Raw genomic sequence first — 15,593 nt, 5'->3', positions numbered from 1 at the left:
TGGATCCCTCGTTCCATTCAATGTCATCCTCCCAAACACACACCCTCTGGTTAAAAAGAATAACGTGTGTGTGTGTGTTCGTCCACTTTTCCAATGACCTTACACTTTGTTTCTAATGTTACTGCTGCACAACCAGTTTTAGCAGCAAGACAGTGGAAAAAGGTATGGGGCTTAAGCTCAATTGTTTGGACCCCTAAAATGTCGTAAAAGGTTACAATGTCTATCGGAAAGATTTGTTCCAAAGATGTGACTAAACACAGCATAGGATGGGAAGAGTGATTGGTGACACATTTGCCTATGTATTGCTCTATAAGCTCTTTATTTCTATGACTTTGCAGCCACAGGACAGACAATAATTAAAAGAAACAGACAGTTGATTGTGTATGAAAAAACATTTATAATTTCCTGAATATCGGAGTACTACAAAACCTAATGACACCCAACTCTGATCAGTGTTGATGTACTGTAGCAGATGTACTGCACCAGTAGGTAGGTCCAGGTACTAGCTAACAAATTAGGTTGTGAATCGCAGACTACGTACAGCAAATCTTGTCTGGAAGCCAACTCCTCCTGGTCCCCCTTTAGCCTATCCCTTTTGCCAAAACAGATTGATTGTATAGTTTTACCTGAAGCAGTAGCTGATCAACCTAATTATTTATTGTCAACATTAGGAAGACTGAGTAACGAGTAAACTGAAACATGCACTTGAAGTCCTTCAGAACAACACTGCAGCAGCTCACTTGCTAATTAACAACATTAACTGTTACATAACAAATGCACTTATGGTTATCTCCGTGAACGACTGGGGCCTTTGAATGGATCATCCTGTATCAAGAAAAGAAAAAGTTTAAGATAGAAAAAGCATTAACACATTTTCAGGGAAAACTGAAAAGTTCAGATAATCAAGTTTAGTCTAATTCATTTTTGCCAAGCAAATATAAAATGGATTATGGGTGATTAAGTGTAGGGGTATATATTTCTGGTAAGGATGTAACACAAAAAGAGATCAGGAATTCACAACAGTTTTAATTTTTTTAATTTTCTGATCTCTTATTACCTCATCATCATCATCACTGTCATCAAATGCAATTCCTTTAGATGATTGGCTCTGGCTCTGAGAGCTGTACTTGGTGAAGGAAGATGACGACGATGCTGGTCTGTGGTAAGCAGAAAAGGAGCCGAGTTAAAACGCATGATGACAAGCAAATTTAAAATATGAAGTTAGGGACGGAGTGGGTGAATGCAGTATGGACAGCTATGTGTACAGGTTTTTCTTTTACTAATGTACTGGACTACCACATTGTGGACCGAACACAAACATACCTTGGAGGGGGTCGGGAAGCTTTCATTACAGGTATATCTTCATCTGAGTCATCAATGGTCATCTGGCGATGGATAAAGATGTGAAGCAAAGTTAAGGGGATAGTACAGTTTACATACTGTATCTGTGCGTGTCGTGATTTGACTTACTTCTACATCTGCATTAGATGTGGCTGAAGTCCGAGATGATCTCTGGGATGGAGCTTGAAATGCTGAAGAATGAGGTATAAAGAAGAGAGAAATCAAGGAAGAAATTGAAAGAGGAGCAGCAGGAAAAAGTGGAACAGATTCATATACTGATAAAATAGAATAAGAGTTCTGCGCTTTCTCTGTGATGCCTCGGTCTGGCAGGTTAATGTTGTACAGTATACAGAACATTAACTTGTTTGTCTATAGATAATCACACTAACACATAATCTCGCAATCTCCTACCTTGCATAATGCTCCTGCTCTGGGTTGTTGCTGATGATTTCTGGGAACGGCTCCGACCGGCTGGCTTTGGTTCAGAGGGAGTTGCACCTGGATGGACAGATGAACAGTTTAGAACAAGGATTTATGATGCAATGCACAACATTATCATCAAGCAGCCGGCAACCTCCGGTGTCGGAAAAAGAAAGCCAACACGGTGTGCCAAAAACTGCAGTTCCTTGAAATGCCACTTGAGGCTGGCCCAAAAGTCAAAACCCCTATAGACCCCCCATGTTAAAATGCCCAACTTTACCGCACAGTTATGTTCCCTAAAGCTAATTTCCCCCTATCATGACAACTGTACGGTGGGTGAATTATTTTAGAAATCACCCCTTCAAACTGCATTAAGGCTTATGCATAATCAAGGGTGTTCTGCTTTGAGTGACAGATGAGCATAGACTATAGGCTACATTCGGCCCGCCTCAGCTCTAGCTACTCTCCACCTCTTGGACCTGTTTTTTGTTTAGCCGGGAGTTAGGCGACATCATGAACTGCCAAGTTGGCGAGCTTCATTTGGGCTCTTATGAAACCTATGGGGGACGTTACAGAGACTTTGTACATATTTTATACAGTCTATGATTATCATTTAACATCCTTTGTTTTTTTGCATTAAATATAACTGAACATATAGTTTCATATGTCATTTAAAGAGTGTTCATCATTCATCAATGTCTGTTAAATTCCACACATACTCATATCACTCTTTATATTAAAAGGTCCAATGTGTAGGAATTTCTCCCATCTAGCACCACGCAGTTCAAATTACGTATTACAGCTAGGGTAGCCTTCACGCTTCAAAAAGCCGGTCTTTTGCTTTTTTCAATATCCTTTTTCTTTTTCTGGGCGAAGAAGAGGACTCCTTTTCCTGAAACTTGGATTTTGAATACGTGCAAAGGCGGAGTCGCAATCGGGAGAGTCGGGAATTTTCCCGGTGGGCCGGTAGTGTTTTGAGGCCGCTCCGGCTGGTCTGATCGCCCGCTCCGCTCCGGCCGCCGTCGCCGCCCACTGGTCAAACTAAGCTGTACGGCGGGCCGCAGCAGCCTCTCCGAACATTCATCTCTCCCCCGCCCCCTGAGGGCCAGTGGTCTACGAAATTTCCCGGTAGATTTTTTGTCCCACTGCGCCGCAGAATGTATTAAGATAACGTTTAGTCCTCCATGTTTCCTTCTTCAAAGTTGCCGGGGCCGGGAAGCTACAATACTCATTAGCAGCATTAGCAGCGACTGTGAGCGAAAACGCGAAAGGCAGAGCAGTATGTCCTGTATGTCCCTTACCGGCTAACGTATTTCACGATGGCGCATGATTATGGAGCGTCTACCCCAGTTCATGTGAATGCAAATGTAAAATTTCAAGCCAAAAGGAATACTTGTAATTGATGGTGGTGGTAAATATTCATGAAAAAGGACACGTTTGTGAACGGGCAATACAGATTTTGATAATGAACAACTAAACACGTTACACACTGGACCTTTAAATACCTGTACCTGTCATGTTGCATTAGTTAACCTCTTACGCTCTAGGTCTAGCCGATTAAATCCTCCTCAGTCATCCAAGGATGGCCATCATAGATGAACATTCTGATGAATCAATTTCTCTTATTTCCGTAAATTAACTAGTGTGGTGGCCGGGTTGCCTCAGTGGGTGTAGCAGGCGCACATACTGTATACTTGGAGGTTTATGCCTTGATGCAGAGGTCCATGGTTCGAATCCAACAATTTCCTGCATGTCTTCCCTCCCACCCCCCCCCCTCTCCTTTCTCACTTAGCCCAAAAAATTATCTTAAAAAAAAAAAATAATAATAATAATAAAAAATTAACTAGTGTGTACACATTAAATTAGCATTGGTAATCGTGCATACGTCTGCATTGCCCTTACGCAAAGATCTGGTAAGCAGTCATCGTATGTTGTGTATGTGTGGTGTGACTCTGAGTGCTCTGTGTTAGCTCTGAGTCATTGCCTTTACCAAGCTTACAGTCTTGAATAAACCTTTGGAACATCTATTTTACTAATGTGCATCTCTCTATGCGCCTTTATTTGTGACAGATAATGAAAACTCACCTCTCCCCCTTCCCCGACCACCCCGCCCCCTGCCTCCTCGCCCTCTGCCTCGTGTGGAGGGAGGAAATGGGACTGAGTCTTCGTCAGAGTCCAAAGCGAGCTCTCTGGATAGATCAGGGTCAACAGGCTCATCGCCACGCTCCAAACGGAGAGCTTTGGCTCTGTTGATAGCCTGAGAAAAAGAAAGAGATAAGGCGCACACAGTTAAACACAAGAGAAAACACTACATTCCAGGTTCGTGAGCAATCATTACTTACTTCTTTGATTTCATTCTCTTCCTCTGTGGTGTTCTTTTTGGAGTCTCTGAATAGCCGGATCTAAAAAAATTTAAAAACATGCACTCTTATAGTGACGTACAACATTAACTTCCTCAGCCATATTCCCCATGCAAGCCGCAGCCCTTACCTCTGTGTCTATATCCTGCTCCGTGGTTACTCCTCGGGCTTGGAGGTGGCGTTGTGTCTTCTCTAACTGGTAAGTGATCAGCTCCTCAATGGCGTCTTTCTCGTCTTTGTCTACAAACTCCTGAATGGCCTTCCCCATGCCTTTCTCAGTCAGAAGGGACAGCTGCACTGTCTGAGAAGAAAAAGAATACACAGTTGAAACAGTATATGAAAATAATGGTGCTTACACACTGATAGTACCAGCTTGGCTCGACCGCGGTGCCCCGTCCTCCATTTTCCATTTCATGTGTGAGGCGAGCGTGGCTGGTCGTCATAGCGACGCAGCAGGAAACTGCTGTGACCCACCGCTGGCTAAACTATTTAAAAATGGCGGGTTTGTTCAGGACACCCTCCGTCTGTCGCTAGCAACGATGACGCAGTGATTAGTGACGATTCTCTCTGACCAATCAGTCATCTGCAGGTTTTCACGTCACCTTTTGGTATCGCCTCAGCTCGCTTGGAACCTCGACGGAGGTGATACTAAAAAAAGTACCTGTTAGCTAGTACCAGGTACTTTTTTTCATAATGAAAAAAACTAAAAAGGCGAGTAGAGTCGATGTGAGTCGACCAGGTACCGCGTAATGGAAAAACACCAGAAGTGTTACGACACCATGGAAGTGTGAATGTAAATCCTTGTGTGCAGTACCTGTTCAGTTGCCTCAAAGTACTGTTTAACCAGGTCCTCCACTCTCAGCCCCTCAACTGCTGTGGTTTTTAACAGTTTTCCGTAGTCAACATTGACCTCATCTACAAAACACAAAGAGTGAAACATGTCAAATAGACACTTCTGTACATCAATATGGTAGATCCATAGCAGGGTATTTAGCCTCTGTCTGACCTTTGATGTCCTCCTTCTGCTCACGGCGTCTGAGAAAGTGAATGATGTCTTTCGGGTTGGCTACACGTTCCACAAACTTCTGACTGAAGCGAGAAGTGCTGAACACCTCAAAGCCTCCACTGTAGTCCACCTGGGGAAGGCAATGAAGATGATGAATTTGAATGTAGCGCGAATAGGAAGGTGTGTGCACACGCTGCAAGTCCGCCATCTTACCCTCAGGCGAATAAGAGGTTTCTCCGGGGTGAGCGGACATCCAAGTCTTTCTCTTTCAGCTTCCTCTAACATCTCTGTGACCTACACAGTGAGAGAAAGGAAGAGAGAAAGATTTAAGGGGGCATATGAAGGGCAAGAATGGTAAGATGACTGGAAGACTGGCTCTGTGTGTTGTATACAGTATGACTTTAAGTGTTACCTTTGCATAGCATAGGTCCTCCACCTTCTTTGTGACCTGGGGTGTATCAGGTGTGAATTGGTCTTGGTAGTCAGCCAGCACAACATCTTGGATGAAGAACTGACGCACTGTCTTTAGGGGGATCTTTTCCAGGTTCATCTTACGACCTTTCACCCTCAGCAGCCCTATGTGCCTAGATCCACACAGAGTGTTTTGGCTACTTCATCACTTTAAAACGCACTCAGAACATAGGGTTTACTATTTATTGTTTGTGTGTCTATGTATTACTGTATTTATATGTACTGTACTTCTTGGTTGCCTCCCCGGGGGACAGGGAGGTGGCTACAGAGCTTCCGGGCTGTGTCACATAGAAGAGCTGTTGTTCATTTCTGGTTGGCGCAATCAAACACTCATGCTCGTGACCCCACACTACCAAGTCGAGAAAGTCATCCAGGAACTGTTCTGGAATGTAGTTAGTGGGTCCGTGCTTACTCCTAAAGAAAACCAATAGACAGAAAAGACAACAATTCCAAACAAAAACACAAGGTGGAGAGTAACATTGGAAAGGTATAGCAGTTTATATCTTAAACCACTAACAAGGGCTGACTTTTAGAGATAATGCAGTCAAAGTAAAGCCTTAATTCTTCGAGAACATGTCAAGCTATTAACACACCATGGCGAGCCAACCTATAATTCCCCCTCTTAAAAAACACTTTTTACTGCCATAACTTTCATGTCCACACAATTCTTGCATTCTCACTTAGGACTGAGTCACACATTGATAGTATGCAGTATGTACTGTATCACACAGTGGACAAAATGTATCTCTAATACTTTGAAATTTCCTGTGGCTGTTCTAAAATGTACAGCTTTTTGTTCGGTTTGAACTTTCCAACAACATAAACATGCACACACCTATTCTGGTGGATGGCGAAGAGGTTAAACCATTCATCTTGGTCTTCTTTGGGGCGAAGCATTGTGACCTGGTTGTTGACAAACATCCTGTACAAGCGCTCATCTGGGATAGAGCCTATACACACATTAATACATAATTTAGAACAAAACGTGAATAATTTTATGAATCTTGTTACAACAGATTATGTTAGGAATGGATATTACCAGCGCACCATGACACACAAAACAAACACTTACCGAGACCAAATAAGGCTAGCTTGGTTTTGCCTTTCTGCATGAGGATGGGACTAATCTCTATCTTCTCCACTGAATGGGAGTGACCAAAGTGATTGACAAGACCAGAAGCACTTAGCAGATCCAACGCACACAAACCTTCAGCCTTGAGGAAAATAAACATGACATTAAAACAAACGTTATATAGATAACAACAGACATACACAAATGAACATCCTTGCATATTTAGATCTTGTGTTGTGTCTAATAATTCCTTTTATGCTGGACTCACAACTCACCCCAGTTGGGTCATCATGGTTACCGTGAATGCTGAATGCAGGAATAGAGATGTTCAGGTTTTCATCCTGATAGTTAACCCATGGGAACCTACAGCAAGTCATACACACATATACCAACATTAATGTAACAAGAATACAATGTTTTGCCAAAATAACCACACAAACACAGCAAAACTGACTCAGTGGTGTTGAAGTTGACATTCTGGTCACTGAGAATGTTAAAGTGTATGGGCCTGTCTCCCATGCAGTATCGTCTAAGCATAGTGATGCAGGTGTGGAGGCATCGGCGTGACGGTTTGTTGTCGTGGAACAAATCACCACCCAGCAGGATGAAATCTACCTGCAAGAGAACAAATGAGCAAATAGAAAGCAGTGGGTATTTAGAACAGGTAGACTTTGTTATGTCCATTCAAGCAGACAGAGATACGCATCAATCCGATTTACTGTTAAAGGTCCCATGACATGGTGCTCTTTGGATGCTTTTATTTAGACCTTAGTGATCCCTAATACTGTATCTGAAGTCTCTTTCCCAAAATTCAGCCTTGGTGCAGAATTATAGCCACTAGAGCCAGTCCCACAATGAGCTTTTGCTTAGTATGTGCCATTTCTGTGTCTGTAGCTATTGAGGAGGAGAGGGGTGTGGGGGGGTGGGTGCAAGGTGGAGAGTGGGGGTGAGGCCTTGACCAACTGCCACTTTGCTCGTTTGAAAGCCATGATGTCTCTCTCTCATGGGTGGGCCAAATTCTCTGGGCGGGCAAAGCAGAGAAAGGGGGGGTAATGTTATGTCTTCATAAGGAGCAAGATTCCAGATCGGCCCATCTGAGCTTTCATTTTCTCAAAGGCAGAGCAGGATTTCTAGCCACTGGGGGACCATAGGCAGGCTAGGGGAACGCATATTAATGTTAAAAAACCTCATAAAGTGAACTTTTCATGCCATGGGACCTTTAAGTCATCCACATGCACATCTATCAACTTGTATGTACCTGTTGTGTCTTGGCACATTTCAGTATTTCATCAAGTGTGTCATAAGAGTCATTGCCACGGATGGCATCCTTCTCGAGGTAACCAAGGTGAATGTCTGTAGCAATCAGGATCTTGAAGGTATCCTCATCATCTCTAGAAAAACAGCACAAAATACAATCATAAAAAATACAGCTCATACATTTGATTGTTTTGTACCCATATACATGTAAATTATCTAGATAATATACTGTATATTATCGGTCAGTCATTTGGAGACCTGTTAATAACCAACCAGCACAATCACCATATAGTTGGTTTGAGAACTGCTTTGCAGCATTTAAACAAACTCACAAGGTGTTCTCTGAAGACATGATGATGATGTGGGGAAATAAGATCTCACTCCTGACAGGTGGTCATCAAAAGGCTTCCTCTGCAGAAAATACATTTAGCCCTGAACATATTATTTATATGTTATATATAAATATGTTCTAACATAAAGTTTAGAGATGCTACAAAATAGTACAGGATAACAATAATCACATTAGGAAAGTACTAATTTGTACAAATAGTGTGTTGATATTTAAGGAGATAAAAGACATATCAGTCAGGATGTTAAAGTCAGTATTATTTTATCAACATACTGAGCTAACGTTATTCGTGAGATATATTACGGAATAAATATAAAAGAAAATGTCTGAGTTCCTGAAATAAATCCATATTTATAATATTTGAACAACAATACACTTTACGACACAACAAAACATTGTGTTAACGTTATAATATTGTTACTGTGTGATAGCAAAGAACTTCTAATATATCCGTGGACCGGCTTTGGTGATAGCTAGCTAGCTAATTATCCGTAAGTGAAGTCGTAACGTTAGCTAACGTAACGTCTTTAAATTACTGCGAAGATGGTGAGTAAAGTTAACGTTAGCTTTCACTTGCGAGAAACAGTGCTCACTGCTCAAGTTATCAATGCGATAGCTAACAAGAACTAATCTTGCATTTACATATCGGATGGGTCTAACCCACATGTCTATTGAACATTAGATTATTATTTGTTGTGTATGCTATGAAAACACTAACATTACTTCCATGCATCGCAACTGCAACCCACCTCCTCACAAGTCCAGTAAACATGTGTCGGAAGATCCCGCCCCGGCAAGTCACATACTCTCCCGACTCTCACAAATGGCTCAGAGTTATTGTAGTTTTATTCGGAAACATCACCTTTCTAACCTGCAGAATCTCCGCGGAAGAAAAACTACACTTCCGGTAAACAAATGGTGTGCGTTTGTTTTATCATTTAAGTCGCACCGGTCTGCCTGTCTCTCAAACATAACGTTAACGTGTATATGTATAGCGTCTGACGGGCCAGGCTGGTATAAATATCAGTCAAACTCCTCAGAAACCCTGGATTGTGTGGTTTGTCAAGTGATATTTTCTTTTCACAGCTCTGGCAGCCCTTAGCGGCGCTTAGCTAGCTTACTGACAGTCGTCATTAAAAACAAGTTTGGCTGTAATTTTACTTTAAACTAACATTACCATATTTTGTATATTTTACTCCCAGGTTCAGCACAAGCGAGGCTACTTGGCTGCATTTTAATGGAGATGCTGTCAAAAACACCCGTTGCTGATGCTACGCGGGAGAAGGTAGCTTTAACGTTACTACACTTAACGTTAGCCTACTTTAACTTAAAATGAAGAGTTAAATCTGTTCGCCACCGTTTATAGTGACCAAAAGACTATACGGAAAGCTACCCAGCAGCAGTTGCTACAACTCAGTCCAGCTGATGTTGCAGACCTATAAAGTATAACGTTACTTAAGTTTTGTGTTGGTTATATTTGACTTGAGCAGGACAAAAAACTCATGTTGTAACTTTAAGGTCAGTTAGAGCATGGAATTTAAGGTTTTATAGTCCATTACTTCACTTTTTATACTTAATTTGCTGATTGCTCATGATGAGATGGCTATACTATCACTGTAATATCCCCATTTCTCATATATTGAAAATATGCAGTAGATACAATATTTGCCATATATTGTGGATGCTGTTCAACATTTAGCCCCTTTTCTCTGTAGGATCTCTGTCCACCACCAGCACCCAGTGGAGTAGTATCTGACAGCCTGTCACTCCCATCTTATAGAGAGTATCCTGCTCACCGTCCCTTCATCAACACACTTCTGCAGCACACACCCCAAACACGCACACATCAGTTTTGTCGCCCTTCATCACCCAGCAAGGCATTCCCAGAGACCAGCAGTGCAGGTAACTTTAATTTGTGCATCTGTGTGTTTCAAAGTTTCCATTCAGGTATTGTGGTGTTTCAGAGCTCCATGGTTACAGCATGTGTAACATGATGCCGCACTACTTGAATGTCTCAGTTTCACTGACATCTATTCATTCTTTCACATTATCCTCCCTCTCTTCCTATACCCTCCTATTCTTCCATCCAAACCTAAAGATCATATCTTATTACACCACGACTATAATCAGGCCCTAAATATGTTCATTATATCCCCGTATGCATCACATTCTTATATCAAATCTCTCTTACACACAATCCACGTGTCTGTGCACGTGTAGAGATCTTCTCTGCCTTGAGGAACCTCCAGGAGAAGATCAAGAGGCTGGAGTTGGAGAAAGGACATGCAGAGCTCAGTCTGCACACTCTGGGGGAAGATGCATCACACACACATCTGCAGAGTGATAAAGTCACACAGAGACTCTTAAAGGATCACACAGACACAAAAAGAGAGAGAAGTGGCCAGTCCAACTGCAATCAAGGTGACTATATGAATATCATATTATAACTCATTTATATGTTTCCTCTTATTCCTTATATCTTATGTTGTCTCATTGTTCTTCTCGACAGTGTTGATCACCCACCTGGCTGCGGCAGAGTCTCGCTGTGTGAAGTTGGAGCGACAGCTGGATCACATGAGGAGGATGTTGCGCAGTGCCAGGGCAGACAGGACCAGCCTGCTCAAACAGCAGGTTAGCCCAATGTTCCTTAGTGTCATAGGCCGTGATATACTGTAAGAATCTTCCCTTAAAAATGAATAAGCTATATAAGCTAAGTCATGCCTAAATGCAATGTTTTTGAGTTAATAGCTCTCATGTATGAGTTAAGTATATTTGTATAACTGCATTAATTGTTCTCTACACTTTCAGGTTACCATGGAGACAGCCAAGTCGGCTGATCAACAATCTGACACGGTGTCTGAGCATGCCCAGTTGGAGAAGCTGGAGCGACTGGAGCAGGAGTATCTTAGGCTGACACGCACACAAAACAACGCTGAGGTACACACAAGGACACCGTGACATGTCAGTTAGAGTCGTTACTGTTGGTCGGGGCCTTGGCTCAAAATTGAACATTTCTATGCAGACCAAATTACAATAATTCCTCAAAACATTGATTAGTGAAGCTTGGTCCCATGGCCGAAAGGCATACGGTATCCAGAAATCTAGGGCTGTGGTTCCCAAAATACATCTTAAGGAAGTCAAAAGTGAATTTTTTTATTTAAAAAAATAAAGTTCTTATATTTTAGCTTTTTGTTGTAAAATGCTGAACACTTTTACCTCTTCAGGCCCAAATTTGAGGGGGAAAAGACACCCTTTGGTTAAACTGTTAAAAATCGAGTTGACATTGATTAGTTCAAAAGGGTCACAAACCAAATCCTGAAGGTTGGAAACCAGTGATCTAGTTTGGGTTCCTCAGATCAGTTCAGAAGTCACAAATCCTAGACATTTAAACTTATTTGTTATTATATTTTCATGGTATGGTCTCATTTAACCCGAATTTTGCTGAAAAGTGGGCAGGGACAAGATGGGAAAATAAATCTATCTATCTCTTATTGATATTATTACCACAATAATGATTGTGCGTGTCTGAATATGTCAGATGAAGCTTCGGGAGCTGGAGATGAAACTACAGGAGGAGGAGCACCAGAGAAAGCTGGTCGAGGATAAGGCCAATCAGGTAACTTGGCTTTGTCTTTAATTTAATTTATACTCTTTAGCTACCATATCCACTATTTACAGCTTGTAATGTTTTGAAAGGAAGCTTAGTCTATTGTTGTATGTACTGTATGCATATATGCTAAATGTAAATTTAGAAATTTCACAAAGATCAATTTTTTTTTTTTTTTTAAGATCAATTTTTTTAATTTATTTTTTAATTTTTAACAACAACAACAACAACAGAACAAACACACTTGAACAAGAACAACCCCCCTCTCCCACCCCCCACCCTCCACGGTCTCGAGGAAAACAGAAATCCCACCTTGCCTAGTCACCCTCCTCTCCTTCTTGTGATGCTGAGGTCATCAGGACTGATACCTGTGCTGCTGCACCTTTCCATAGGTCTATAGTGGATGACTTGGCTTTGTTAATCCTTGATACAAAGTGAGTGGGGGGGGATTGGACATAATTTTTTGTGTGTTTCTCAGCTACAGACAGGTTTGGAGACCAATAGAATATTGCTGCAGTCAGTGTCCCCTTGCCTGTCCAGCAGACAGTCCAAAGAGAAGAAGTCCAATTCAAAGGTAAAGAACTTCACAGGTTTTCACTTCTTTTTCAGAATGTTTCTTGTCCTCTTTATACATTAGTAGATGTTTGAAACAATTGTGAAATTGTAAAATAAAAAAATCACTGCACCCATGGCTGGGTTGGTTCAGTGGGTAGAGCAGGCGCACATATACTTGGAGGTTTATGCCTCGACCCAGAGGTCCAGGCTTCGAATCCAACCAGTGACGATTTCCTGCATGTCAAATAAAGGAGGAAAAGCCCAAAAACTAATCTTAAAAAAAAAAAAAAAAAATCAATGCACATTCCATTTTGTCTGCTCTAAAAAAAACGCCCAACGTTTCATCTTGGTGTCATTAAAAAATTTAACATTTTTGGATGTTGATTAGAAAAACTAATCCGTTAAATATTTGTAACAGTAAATTATCAAAAACAATCCTTAGTTGCAGGCCTACTTCATACTCACAAAAGTGCATTTTTCCTGTGGATCTTCCTTTTGTTTATGTGGATTTTCGCTTTCCAGAAATCTTCACCACAGCAGTCGTCCTACACACAGCCACACTATAGACTGAGCCTCAGAGATGTACCTTTTGTTGCTGGAACGGTAGTATGGGAACATATGCGTTTGTGGTTTTAGCATTGGACTAAAATGGTATTTAGTTTTTAATGCTGCACTTTCCTTACACTATCTCTTTTTCTCATTTCCTACCTGACTTTCAGTCAGTAGGCTGCAGCCACTCTGTCAGAGCAAACGTCCAGTCAGTTTTGTCTCTCCTGAAGAGACACCAGCCACACCTCTGCAACAGCCGTGTCCTCTCTAACAACGCAAACAGCTATGAGACGGGTGGTCTCAGGCATTCAGACAGCTCCTCTTCTTCCTCGTCCACTAGTGGGGAGGAGCTATCGGAGCTGCTGCAAGCACTACAGGAGGAGCTGCGTCTCATGAGCTTGTGAGCGTAGTCTTATATGAGCTCAATAAGGAGTAAATAGCTTAGAATAGTGTTGAATTTGATTCTCTGTTTGTGTTGCAGGGAGCAGGACGAGTTGATGAGGCAGGAGGAGGCCAGTGTTTCTGACCAGGAGAGAAAAGAACTTCAGAGGGAGCAGGAGAGGCTGCTGCTGAAAATGGAAAGGAAAGGAGAGCAGATCAGTAAGCTCTACAAACACAAAACACAGGTAGGTTTTCACACCGAAAGAATTCAGTTCACACAAAACTCAAATTTCAAAAGTGTTTTTCCTTTACTTGTCACCCCACTAGATAAAGAAGTTAAGAAAGGAAGCTAATTCCAGGCGCAACAGTGGGAATGAGGTGAGAGTCATTACCACAGTGTCCACTAGAGGTCGCTCTAAAGTTGGACCAGGAGAGAGGAGCAAGAGGAACCTGAGGCTGCTGAGGGACATGAGGGCTCTGCAGACCTCATTACGGACCTGAAACTCGCCAGGATATGAACACAGCACATTAGGTTAATCGTTTTGGTGCTCTCAACCTACCATTATTTCACCATCGACACAGCCACTGACTGTTTTTTTGTCGTTCGTGCATTCGAAACATTGTAACGCATCTAAAAAGACTGTTTTAAACCAGACCTAAGCATGTTGGAGCACGTTGGCTCAGACATCTCCCTGGATCAGTTTGTTTTTTTGTTTTACTTGATTTTTAAGTCCTTTACCAGCAGAGGGCATGGCATTCATAATCCCATCTTAACTATTATATAATTGAAGATCCATTGAGTGCTGGAAAATATATTTTTAATTTGTGTTTTTTTTATCTAGTTTCTGGGGCATGGAAACATATTTTACAGTAATGGACAACCTGGACATAAGATTCTCACATTTCATAAATATTGATAAATTGGAATTAATTGGTAGTGTAAAGAAACTGTAGTGATGAAATAGTTTCTGCAATTGAATGTTGTGCTGAAGGACCTAAAAATACACTTTACTCAATTTAGTGAAAAAAAAAGGAACTCCCTTGATTTGTCATATTGTAGACTCTCAGTGTGTTTATTTGCACATGTGTTGTGTGTTATGATGAGAATATTTAGTAATTATTTCTACAAATATATGTAGTAGGATTTTGTTATTTTTTGGCAATCATGCAAACCTATTTTTGAGTGATAACATTTCTCTAAGAAATAAAGTATTTACTGTATGTTTGCACATGACTACAATACTGTTTTGTTTATTTTGGCTTTGTTTAGGTGACAAATACATGGGCGTATGCATTGGCAACCAGCCTTGCCACAGTACTTGGTTTTATCGTGTGTGTGTGTACCATGGACCACTGTCATGACGTCAGAAGACATCAGACCAGAATAAGATCATAGAGACCTTTAAAACTAATTATCAGCAACTGTTTTACCACAATATTAAGGCTTCATTACAACATTTTAGACTAAATTTAGCTTTATACATTCAAGCAAAATAATTTATTAAATTTAATTAAAATTAACAAACTATGTGTTTGTCACCAGTATCGTCTTCTCTCCCTTAAGAGAAACTGACTTATGAGCTCAATCATAATTCCGACAGATTCTGGAGACTTTGGAAACCACTGCATTCCCTCCTGCAGAGACTCTGACTTCACTGTGTTTGGTTTAATCTGTATGTACGTAGTAGTTAGTTTCTTATTTTTATATATATATATATATATATATATATATATATATATATATATATATATATATATATATAAATGTTTTTTTTATTAACATACTTCTTTGAACTTAGTTTGAAGACAATGCAGCATCTGCTGTTCGTTTTGGGTGGGATTTTTCTGTTGTATGTTTGTGTGTATATATATATATATATATATACGTCCTGCGGAAAGTATTAGGCCTTGCCCTTGAACTTTTCGACCTTTTGTCACATTTCAGGCTTCAAACATGAAGATATAAAACTGTAATTTTTGTGAAGAATCAACAACAAGTGGGACACAATCATGAAGTGGAACGAAATTTATTGGATATTTCAAACCTTTTAAACAAATAAAAAACTGAAATATTGGGCGTGCAAAATTATTCAGCCCCCTTAAAGTTAATACTTTGTAGCGCCACCTTTTGCTGCGATTACAGCTGTAAGCGCTTGGGGTATGTCTTTATCAGTTTTGCACATCGAGAGCTGACATTTTTGCCCATTCCTCCTTGCAAAAACAGC

General features: G+C 40.9%; 2 protein-coding genes across 4 annotated transcripts; one reads left to right on the top strand and one right to left on the bottom strand.

Annotated features, from left to right (window-relative positions):
• Positions 1 to 300: 300 nt before the first annotated feature.
• On the bottom strand, positions 301 to 9,130 carry mre11a (MRE11 homolog A, double strand break repair nuclease). 2 transcript variants are annotated; one of them, XM_039784297.1, is made up of 20 exons: positions 9,026 to 9,130; positions 8,260 to 8,338; positions 7,929 to 8,061; positions 7,125 to 7,285; positions 6,946 to 7,033; positions 6,671 to 6,812; positions 6,434 to 6,548; positions 5,827 to 6,012; positions 5,540 to 5,711; positions 5,341 to 5,421; positions 5,128 to 5,257; positions 4,936 to 5,036; positions 4,252 to 4,422; positions 4,104 to 4,163; positions 3,847 to 4,018; positions 1,753 to 1,839; positions 1,471 to 1,532; positions 1,324 to 1,385; positions 1,058 to 1,157; positions 301 to 825 (listed from the first exon to the last, which is right to left on the bottom strand). In XM_039784297.1, the coding sequence occupies exons 2-20, from the start codon at positions 8,277 to 8,279 to the stop codon at positions 787 to 789; spliced, it is 2,082 nt and encodes a 693-aa protein (XP_039640231.1). In that variant the 5' UTR covers positions 8,280 to 8,338; positions 9,026 to 9,130; the 3' UTR covers positions 301 to 786. The 2 variants fall into 2 exon arrangements, with proteins under 2 accessions (XP_039640231.1, XP_039640235.1); XM_039784301.1 differs by lacking the exon at positions 9,026 to 9,130 and adding an exon at positions 8,995 to 9,019.
• Positions 9,131 to 9,320: 190 nt separating this feature from the next.
• On the top strand, positions 9,321 to 14,608 carry cep57 (centrosomal protein 57). 2 transcript variants are annotated; one of them, XM_039792134.1, is made up of 11 exons: positions 9,321 to 9,561; positions 9,992 to 10,178; positions 10,497 to 10,697; positions 10,786 to 10,907; positions 11,085 to 11,213; positions 11,815 to 11,892; positions 12,362 to 12,457; positions 12,961 to 13,041; positions 13,158 to 13,387; positions 13,469 to 13,613; positions 13,696 to 14,608. In XM_039792134.1, the coding sequence occupies exons 1-11, from the start codon at positions 9,514 to 9,516 to the stop codon at positions 13,867 to 13,869; spliced, it is 1,491 nt and encodes a 496-aa protein (XP_039648068.1). In that variant the 5' UTR covers positions 9,321 to 9,513; the 3' UTR covers positions 13,870 to 14,608. The 2 variants fall into 2 exon arrangements, with proteins under 2 accessions (XP_039648068.1, XP_039648057.1); XM_039792123.1 differs by having other exon boundaries at positions 12,961 to 13,044.
• Positions 14,609 to 15,593: the final 985 nt, after the last annotated feature.

This window comes from Perca fluviatilis, chromosome 2 (genome assembly GCF_010015445.1).
Source record: "Perca fluviatilis chromosome 2, GENO_Pfluv_1.0, whole genome shotgun sequence".
Classification (NCBI taxonomy): domain Eukaryota; kingdom Metazoa; phylum Chordata; class Actinopteri; order Perciformes; family Percidae; genus Perca; species Perca fluviatilis.
This window is presented reverse-complemented; position numbering and strand designations above follow the sequence as displayed.